Source organism: Panthera uncia, chromosome D2, assembly GCF_023721935.1.
Source record: "Panthera uncia isolate 11264 chromosome D2, Puncia_PCG_1.0, whole genome shotgun sequence".
In the NCBI taxonomy this organism is placed as follows: domain Eukaryota; kingdom Metazoa; phylum Chordata; class Mammalia; order Carnivora; family Felidae; genus Panthera; species Panthera uncia.
This window is the reverse complement of record NC_064818.1, coordinates 71,021,821-71,032,170: the sequence shown is the minus strand read 5'-3', so window position 1 is coordinate 71,032,170 and position 10,350 is coordinate 71,021,821. Positions and strand designations below refer to the sequence as shown.

Below are 10,350 nucleotides of genomic sequence, written 5' to 3'. Positions count from 1 at the left end.
CCCCCCCCCCCCCCCCGCCATCTCCTTGTACAATAATTGAACCTGCTAAGCCCCTTCCCTCTGTGAGTCTAGGCCGGGTCCTCCTGGTGACAGGTCATATGCATATGTGGCATTAGACCTTCCATCCCTGATCTACAGGTTGAGTCACTAAACCTTATGGGTCTGGTGTAGACCTGGGGTCTTCTCCAAAGTGGCTAGGGCACAAGGGCAGCATCCCGAGGTTCCCTAGGAAGCGGCAACACAGAAAGCAAACAGTGGTAACGGCCGAAGAGCGCTTCTCTGGTCCGTCTTGCTGGTAACCAGGACCCCTTGGGCCTGAACAGCTCCAACAAGCAAGTGAGGCCTCTCGCTCCAGTTCAAGGCCACAGGAGGTGGGCAGGAACGTGTCACAGGCCACGCCAGGCTCATTTCTCTGAGTGCCCCCCGAAGAGTGCTCCTGGAGCCTCCTGGCTGGCTCTTGTAAGGGTCTGTGACTGGAACAAGCCAGATGTCACAGAGCAAAAGCATTTCAGCTATTAAAGGGGTAAAGGCTTTGAGTAAAATAACTGCCAGCTGCCTTTTGACCCATATTCTAGAAAACGTGAGACTACGTGGGATTTCAGGAGGGCTTTCTCCCAGAGCCCTGGAGTCCTAGCATGCTGAAGTCATGTCTGATTCCCATACAGCCAAATCAAATGCGTGCATGGCTGAGGCCCAACCATGGTCCATTGTTTCCTAGGCCACCAAATATCGGGGGTTTGCTCTTAGACCACCTGCCCCATTGTAACCAGAAACAGACTACCTGCCTTCCATCTTCTGGTGGTTTACAGAGCTTTGGGGCCTTTCCCCCTTCATGCATCTCAGTTCTGGGGCAAGCAAGTCCCAAATGTAAGAGGCCCCATGACCCGGAGAGCCCTGCATTTCCCAGAAGCACTCATACGTTTTCTTTGTCCACTCCGCAGTGTTTGGGTGCCTGGCTTGGGGCCCAGCACCCAGTCACCCCTGATCGATAGCGCTGCAGAGATCTATGGAGGGAATTAAGCAAGCAGAGCATGGCTGTCCCTTCCTTGGGGGTGTAGGTGCAAGGTGAGTGTCCTCAGAGTGACACTGCCTGGGGAGCCTGGGTCCCAGCCTCTGCCTCTGTCTTCCAGGCAGGCCTGGCCTCCCCGGACAACTCGGAGCAGCTCATCATTGCCTTGGAGCCCGAGGCGGCCTCCATCTACTGCCGGAAGCTGCGGCTGCACCAGATGATCGAGCTGAGCAGCAAGGCCGCGGTCAACGGGTACAGCTCCAGTGACACAGTGGGAGCTGGGTTTGCACAGGGTACCTCCTGCTCTCTCTCTCCCCTCCCCGCTCTCTCCCATCCCAACCCTGCATGTTTTGGGCCCTGATTATTTAAGGCCTTTAGCGCGGTAATGAAGAACCGAGATGTTCCCAGAGGGGTCGGCTGTGAGCACGTCTGTTCTCAGCGCCCCCTCCGGGACCCCTCCAGGGCCCCTTGTAAACTCCGCAGTGGTCACCCCGGTTCATCACCTCCCACATGTGTGCCTCAGGTGGCTCAGGTGGGAAGGGTGCTTCTCTCCAAGAACCGGAGAGATGGCCCCAGAGCAGCTCCTGGTTTTACATTTTACTAGGCTTTTAATTTTTCTTGTTTATTAACTGATTCTTAATCGAATCCCACTTGGCCTGTTATTAATTCCCCCATTAAGGCTGTTGAGTTATTGCTGACTCACTCACTGGGGCCGCTTCGTGTGTGATGAGCTCATTATGTGTCTTAACCGTGAACCTGGCGAGAGTTTAAAATACGGATGAAAGGGGCGGAGGCTTCCTGACCCCACTGGTGCTCACGTAGCTGTGGGAAGGAGTACCGCCTAGGGAGATCCAGGATGGGTATTAAGGAACTTTTTCTCTTTAGTAGTTACTTGTGTGCCAGTTGGTCACATTCTTGGTCCTAAGAACTGTTTTCCCTGGTATCCAGGGCTCTGTGAGTCTGTCCAGGGCCACAGAGTTTTCAGACATCCTAGGTCAGGGTCAGAGCCACCGAGGTGAGCGAGTTCAGGCACTAATCAGAGCGCTGTGAGTGCCGTTTCCAGGTCAGGGCCTCGAGGGCAGAAACCCGACCATCACCCATGCCCACCCCATCCTGGAAGGCCCTGGAAGGGAGGAGGAGAGGGAGAACGTTAGCTAGAACTGCGGCCCATTGTCCCCCTACAGCCTGGTTCCAAGTTTTCCTTGCTCCCCACACCCAAAGCCTGTCTCTGTACTGCCCAAGGCGCTGGGGCCCTGGCTCAGCCTTTGCAGGTGTGCATTCCTGCCCAGGCCCTGGGTCCTCTCCTCCAGAACTCTCCTCTTCCTCTTCATGGGGGCCACTCTGCCCCAGAGGCCACCACTCTGCATTTTCAACCCAAGATGGAGGAGTCTGTGAACCTCAGCCACAAGACAATGGCCAGGCATTCCCTTGGTCCCCAGGCTGCCGTCTCAGGCTGCCGGGGCTAAGTGCTAACACCTCAGAAGCAAGCAGGCTCTCCTTTGACTCCGAGGGCTCGATTTGCTTTTTCTGGGCAATGCTCAGCCTCCACCGAGGCATGCCGCGGCTGGCCTTACTGCTAACTAAGTCAAATGTGTTAACATGTTACATACTCAGCACAGCCTATTTAATTAAATTTTCGTCTTCATCATTGTAATTGGAAAAGAGACGCATGACTGACTGGGCTTCATATCTTACATGCTACTTCCTGCCGGTTCATAAACAAAAAGTCACGTCAGAATTAGCTAATTGTAGTGCGGCTCCTAATGCTTCTGAAGTGTAACATTCGCATTGAAGGGGAAACTGGTTTTGAATGCTTGCCTTCCCCGAGGGCTCAGGTTTTGGTTCCCTTTCCTTTAACATGGCCTGTCCGCCCCACACTGTGTCTGTGTCCTGTGCCTTGTGGGATTTGCTCTTGTCTTGTGCTCAGAGGGTCTTTTTGGTTTTTGAAATCCTCAAATTGTTGGCCACCACCCCTCAGAGGGGCAGTGGCGCAGGGGTTCTCTCTCAGCCTTGTTTTACAGTTGGTCTGTCTCCCAGAAGGAAGGGGTGCTGCCTGGGGAGGCCTGGCAGAGCACTTAATCAGGAGTACCCTGGATGGCATTAAGGCCCTGAGCCCTCCTGGGCTGTTCTCTGGCCTCTGATGCTCCTTCGTGATGGGCGCCCTGTGGACACTACTGATGGGAATGGGAATGCCACTGTGCCCCCAGCACCGCAGGGTTGCTGTTAGCATTATTTTGCGCCAAAAGGATTTCATGAGATCAGTAAAGGATATATTTTTCTTAATGTTGGGCTTAATTTGCCCCAAAGTGTGATAATTTTTTTCAGAGCTCAGAATATGCTTTATTAGTCTTGCTTGGTCTTTTTTTTTTTTTTTTTTTTTTTTTTTTTTATTTACTGTTTATTTTTGAGAGAGAGAGAGAAACAGACTGTGAGCAGGGGAGGGGCAGAGAGAGAGGGAGGCACAGAATCTGAAACAGGCTCCAGGCTCTGAGCTGTCAGCACAGAGCCCGACGCAGGGCTTGAACTCACAAACCGTGAGATCATGACCTGAGCCGAAGTGGGACGCTTAACCGACTGAGCCACCCAGGCGCCCCTTGCTTGGTCATTTTTTAGGACTGCCATTTGTTAGCCGTCTAGATTGTTTTAGCAAACCAAATGCCCCCAACAAGGTCCGCGATAGAAGTTCATGGGGAGTCAGTGCTGGGGACAGGAGTTTGGGGATCCCTCCCAGGTCTGCAGGGACTCTTTGATCCGAGGGCCTCACCACTGTACTCCAAGGCCCAAGGAATTCAGAGCTGACAGGCACTTGCCATTCTAATCCCCAGGGAAGACACTGTTTTGCAAACACAGTGCTCCTTGCTAGAAGAGGCTAGAGGGTCAAGGGTCCTTAATTGGATAACTAACAACAGACGGATTTATAAGGCACTTCGAAGTCAGCAGCACCAGTTTAGGGACGGGAAAAATTGGTGGGGGGCGAGGTTGTGGGATGGGGCAGCAGAGCAGTGGACAGAGACTTTATCTGTGAAGTTGGGGGTTGCTCTAAGTTGTTCACTGTAGTGGCCATTTCTTGGGTAGCACGTCTCATACTTGGTGCTTTGCCTTCCTTATCACCTACTGTGTGCTGGGTGTCACATTGGGTGCTGAGGAAAAATCGGAGAACCAGTCCCTGCTCTGCTGGTGAGGAACTGAGGCCAAGTGTTATTATCCCCATTTTATGGATGGGGAAGGTGAGGCCCAGAGGGGTTAAATGATTTGCCCCACTTCCCACCTCGGCTGTGCCCTGCTGGTTCCCAGCTACCCTCTCGCGGCCCCTTTCCCATCTCCTAACATTCGTATTCTGCTTTTTCAGATTTCAGTGTAAATCGTTAAATCTCAAAGGCATGAGGGTCCATGGCCCAAGGGTTGATTTTGAGCTGCAAGACAGAGTCGTGGGAACTGCAAGTCCCTTAACCTTGTCTGACCTGGTTTCCTCCTCTGAACAGAAGGATGATGATTTGTGCCTTGTCTGCCTCACAGAGCTGTCGGGGGGCCTGTGAGGGATGCAGTGACCCCACCCAAGGCGTCACAGCCCCTCAGTGCCCCGGGGGCACAGCCATGTTGTTCCCCAGTGTTAGGAAAAAGGTGGCCAGGGCTTTGCTAGGTTTGGATGGGCCACCTGTGGCTGAAGCGCCACCTGGTGGCGGAAGAGCACATTGGCTTCACCCAGGTCGGGGAAATGGCTTCCATGCAGTTTATCCAGCATCCAGATTAGGAAAACATACCCGACATTCCTTGCAGCAGACAGAGTTCCTTGAGGTGAAATTATTTAACCAAGTGCACTGCAAGCTTCTTGGCAGACACGTCCCTCCCTGGGACAGCAAAGCCAGGAATTTGGTTGATTTATTAACCCTTTACCCCAGAAAGTGTCACTGGGGAGGAAGGGCTTCTCCAGGGTGAGCCTTCCAGCAGGGTACAGGCCCAGCTGCCATGCAGTGAATAGACAGGCGCTGGTGAAAATGGTCTGGCTCTGAGGTTCCCAGTGTTGTGTTTATGTAATCATTTTGGTCAAGTATCGCTACACGTTCCCTCCCTAAACCTCACGCTGTTGCCTCCGCTGACTGCAGACGACTGCCAGCCTTTTCATGCTTTCTCACCCGTCCTTTTCTTTCTGTCGGCCACTAGCTAAGGAGCACATACGGCGTAATCGGCAGAGTCGGACCTTCTTGGTGGAGAATGTCATAGGAGAGATCTGGTCCGAGCTGGAGGAAGGTAGCGTCCTTGAACGTCCTTTGCCCCTTGCTGGATGCGTTTTGTGCTGCTGGCAAAAATGCATTCCTGTTTGCTCCTTTTGCATTTCTGGAAAACGTTCAAAATCGGTTGGTTTTAAAGACCACTGTGCCAAGGAGAACTTTTTGGGGCCTGTAAGTTTGCATGTTACAAAACCATACAGACTCTTCCGAAGAAAAGCAGGAACTGGAGCTCCCCAGTTCCAGAGTAAGTCTTGGGTTAAACAGCAGGTCATGCGATGGCAGGACATTGTCCACTCGTGCCTGCCAGGTCTGCAGCAGCTTTAAAGATTCGCTCGTCTGGGTTCTTTATCGCCATGCTCACCGGCACTCCTGGGCAGACACTACCCCGGTCCCTTCCGTCGGCAATAACTTGCCGAGCGGCCCATCAGCGACACCGCTGTATTAATGAGAAGCGTTGCCGCGAGTTTAGCTGGGTGTGCCGAGTCATCACCCCCCAGCTTGTTTCAGGATGGGGCTGACCAGCGGCCTATGTAAAGGGTGGATGTTTTTAACCAGGTGACAAGTACGTGGTTGTGGACAGTGGCGGTGGCACCGTCGACCTGACTGTCCATCAGATACGGCTACCGGAGGGACACCTTAAAGAACTGTATAAAGCAACAGGTGAGCCCCGGCATGACCAATTTTCTCCTTCCTGAGCTGTTTCTCTCCTGTCCGATTTCTCTTGCTATTTCGTTCTCTCACTGCTGTCTGCACGTGGGATTCCAGGCCCCGAGGGGTACGATACCCAGATGCCCGTGTGGGGCCGGAGAGCAAGATGCAGTTAAATGCTCTTCAAAACACAAACCACCGTAGGGGCGCCTGGGGGGCTCAGTCGGTTGAGCATCCGACTTCGGCTCAGGTCATGATCTCACGGTCCGTGGGTTCGAGCCCCGCGTCAGGCTCTGTGCTGACTGCTCAGAGCCTGGAGCCTGCTTCCGATTCTGGGTCTCCCTCTCTCTCTGCCCGTCCCCCACTCATGCTCTGTCTCTCTCTGTCTCAAAAGTAAATAAACATTAAAAAAAAAAAGTTTTAAAACACAAACCACCGTAACTTGGGTTTTGGCATATAATGAGCCTGTTTTAGATCCTGGCCAAGGGAGTTTCTTTCTGGAAGTTCTGGAAGGATATGATTGTCATCTGATTTGTCACCTGTGTTTTAGTGCCACAGTTAAGCTTTCTAGGGAGGTCTCGGGACACCCGGTCTTGGATCAAAATTGCCAAAGCAAGCAACAGGCTCTCTCCCTTGGTGGGGGTGGGATGATGAATAAGTAACAGATCACAGGGTCTCAGTGGGCCTGCTGATTTTCCAGACCCTGTCCCTGGATTTCTTGGGTAGGAATACCGCAATGCTCCTAGTTAGTTATGTGTATCAATTTTATTTAAAATATAATTGATTTTAACAAGCTCGTTGACAAGTGATTCTGTAGGGGAAAGTCTCTCCACCTGGAATGAGAAGAACTGGAGGGTTTTCAAGCTTAAGTAAAAACCGTAGCTGCCGTCCGTTTGCTCACTGGGCCCAAGTTCGTGCGACTTTGTGTTTCAGAGAAGAACGCAGGGTAGGATGTCTCTCGGAGTCTGAATTCCGTTTTCACACGGCGGGCTCTCATTTTGTGCTTGACTCAGGTGGACCCTACGGATCCTTAGGAGTAGATTATGAATTTGAAAAACTTCTGTGTAAAATATTTGGAGAGGATTTTATCGAACAATTCAAAATCAAGCGTCCCGCGGCCTGGGTTGACTTAATGATTGCATTTGAGTCTCGTAAGAGGGCGGCTGCCCCAGACCGAACTAACCCACTGAACATCACCCTGCCCTTCTCCTTCATCGACTACTACAAGAAGTTCCGTGGCCACAGCGTGGAGCACGCCTTGAGGAAGAGCAAGTGAGTGGGCTTCACCTTTGGCTTAGGCCATTCTAGGGGGTGGATCCTACCGAGGGGAGGGAGGAAGGGGGTGTGGATTCTGAGTTCCAATACTACACACAAGCTATGTGACCTTGGCCAAGTGACTCACCTTCTCTGTTCCTCAGTTTTTCGTCTGGAAAATGGAAGCGATCATTCCACTTACCTCAAAGGGTTGTTGTGAGGATAAAGTGAGTTCAAAAGTTAGACACTTAGCACAATGCCTGGGACCTGAAAACTGCTGTTTCTGTGTTAGCTTTTATTATGTGCCAATAACCATAAGCTTTGTGAAAGCAGGGAATTTTGTGTTTTTGGCCTCTGCTGTATCCCCAGCATCTACAACAGAACCTGGTACAACGTAGAGGTGCTCAGTAAATATCTGTTGAGCAAAATCCCATGGGACTCGGAGTCTCTTGGCTACAGGCAAGTGTTCGTAGCTCAGCTTGTTGCAAAATGGACATTTGGAAGCTGTGTGAAAGCTGAATGACAAAATTGATAGACAAAAATCACAGGCTTCTAAAAATCTTTTTATAGCAGAAGATTTCAAACATTCACTGTGCAAAATGAACCTCATGACACAGCTTCAACAGCTGTCACCTCCTGGCCAGTCTAAATCCTCGTGCACGCTCTCCCAAGTATTTTAAAGCAGATCTGATCATCATCTAATCCATGAATAGGTCAGTAGGTATCGCTAAGATAAATTTAAAATCATTACCATAATGCTGTTATCACGATCACACTTGACACGAGTTCTTCAATATCCTCAAATTCCCAGCTAACATTACAGTTTTTCCAACTGCCTTATGTATGTTTTTCAGTTTGCACGGATATCGAAAAGATGGCTCTCCATAGCAGTTATCTGATAGGCCCCTAAGTCCCGCTTACTATATGGGTTCCCTCTCCTGCGTTTTCTTTACAGTTTATTATTAGATGACAAAGCTGATCGTCCCATAGAGTTTCCCGCAGTCCGGGTTTTTTGTTTATCGTACGCTCACGTAACGTGTTTGGTCCCCTGGTATTTCTGACAAATTGGCAGACGCAGCTTGGTCAGGTTCAAGTTTGAGTTTTTGGCAAACCTGCCTCATGGGTGGTAGTGTGTCCTCCTCTCACATCAAGTCAGGGAACACATGCTATTTGCCTGTTGCTTCTTTTGTGATGTCAGCAGCCACGGAGGGGAGTTGCCTAGGTCCGTGATGTTAAGGGATAGCCCCTTAGTCTCTCACTCTGTCTTCATTTCTCAGCTAGCCTATTTCTGGAGAGAGAAACTCTTCTCAATGGTTTGATTGCACTGAAATACCTTTCACATAGGCAAGACAGGACAAATTTTTGGTTCTTTCTTTTCGTTTATGAATTTTTTGTTAAATATTGTTGATTTCCTAGCATTCTCCTAAGTGACAAATGCATTTTTTTTCTTTTGTGGGGGCAGAAGGGGGTATTATTAAGGCTTCGTGGATTTAGGCATGTTTGACGTATTTTAAACCATGGCAGTTATATCCTTAGTGATGGTCAAAATGTCCCATCTTGGCCAGTAGGAGCCTCTTTAAGTTGGCTCCTGAGTCCCGTTGATGTGACATTTTGATCTGACTTCTGGCTCATCTTGTATATTCCCCATCCCAGACCTGCAATCGGCCATTTCTCTAAGAAGCCCAGGTTCCATTTAGTGGGAAATGAAGTGGATAAGACTGTAGGTCTTCTTGACCTTGGAGCAGGTCCCTAGCCAGACTCTGACTAGGCTCATGTTCTCTCTGTCCACTGGCCCCCTCCCCACAGGCACCTGTTCTGAGTCTAACCCCAAGTCCTGCTCCACAGTTTTGCGGCCTGTCAGCTCTCCTGGGGAGACGGGCTACAGCCAGCCACGGAGTCATTCCGTGCCACACCACGTTGTCCTGTGGCCGAGGCCACAGAAAGATGCCTGGTCAGGGAGACCTGGCAGCACCTAGAATGTGAGGCTAGGAAGCAGCTGGTGTGTGCTTCGCTTCAGGGACAGAGATGCCATTTGCTTGGCTTCTTTGAACTTGAGGATGGGTGGGGGACGTGTAGTCCCTGGCATTCCTTTAGTGCCAGAAAATTTCCAAAGTGTTTTCACAGATGTGGTATTGAACTTGATCTTGACAACCGCTGTGAGAAAGGTAAGACGAGTTGTGTTAGCCTTGATTTCCAGACACGAGACTGGGGCTCAGACAAAATGCAGGCCAGCTTGCCCCAAAGTCCCGCAGCCCAGCAGTCCTGGCTCCTTGTCTGGTGTTCTTTCTGCTCTGGACGTGCTGCACCTTTGACAGAGAAAGGGGCATCCTGGTAGGACGGGGCTTCTCACTGTCATGGGACAGGTGCCTGCAGGGCTCAAGGAAATGCACTTGAGCATACAGGTCTGTGGCCAGATGCAGCAGCACCATGGACACATCATATGAGCCTTCAAAGGACTTGAATCCGACTATCGCTTGCCTATAAAATGTGGTCATTCAAACGAGACAGACCCCTTCACTTCTTTCCCTGTCTTTTGCACTAGATTTCGGCTTCCACTATCCCAAGGGAAGGCTGGCCACAACACAAAGCAAAGAGAAAATCAAGAGGCTATGTCTTAGCTTTTGAGCATATCTAAGGGTCTGGGTTGTGGCAGTCGAAGGTATTTCCAAGGACTTTCAAACCCTTCAGTTCCCTTAAATGTGACAGCTGTTCTGTTCTGTCAGGGGCCATCTCTGCGCATAGTAGCCTGGGTCTCTTCCATACTCTCACTTCTCATTTCTCTCTGTGCCACACCCCCACAGCGTGGATTTTGTGAAGTGGTCCTCGCAGGGGATGCTGAGGATGAGTCCGGATGCCATGAATGCCCTTTTCAAGCCAACCATTGACAGCATCATTGAGCATCTCCGTAAGTATGAGCCAGGCTCGGCCACTCAGTGGGGCAGAGCTGAATGGGGACTGACTTTTCTGGCATGACCAGCTAGAGCATGTGAAGTCAGACTGGCAGGGGGTCTGGGGCTGGGAGCCACAGGCCGGGGCCTGGGCATGAATACGGGAGGTTCCTGGGCATAGGCTCTCCAGATCCCTCCCCTCAGGTACCGCACAGCAGCCCAGAGCCTGTCTTCACCTGGGCCTTGAGTTTGGCTTCGAAAGTCAGGGAGCCGGGAACTCTGGAGCAGTATTATCCTGGAGTGACAGGGCCTAGGGAATGCA

At 51.0% G+C, this 10,350-nt stretch overlaps 1 protein-coding gene across 1 annotated transcript in view; it reads left to right on the top strand.

Moving 5' to 3' along the window:
* The window catches only part of HSPA12A (heat shock protein family A (Hsp70) member 12A), a 67,748-nt gene that overhangs the window by 53,496 nt on the left and 3,902 nt on the right, over nucleotides 1-10,350 (top strand). Inside the window, 5 exon segments of the mRNA XM_049646022.1 lie at nucleotides 1,131-1,302; nucleotides 5,171-5,257; nucleotides 5,794-5,898; nucleotides 6,900-7,158; nucleotides 9,942-10,045. Coding sequence (XP_049501979.1) covers nucleotides 1,131-1,302; nucleotides 5,171-5,257; nucleotides 5,794-5,898; nucleotides 6,900-7,158; nucleotides 9,942-10,045 — 727 coding nt within the window.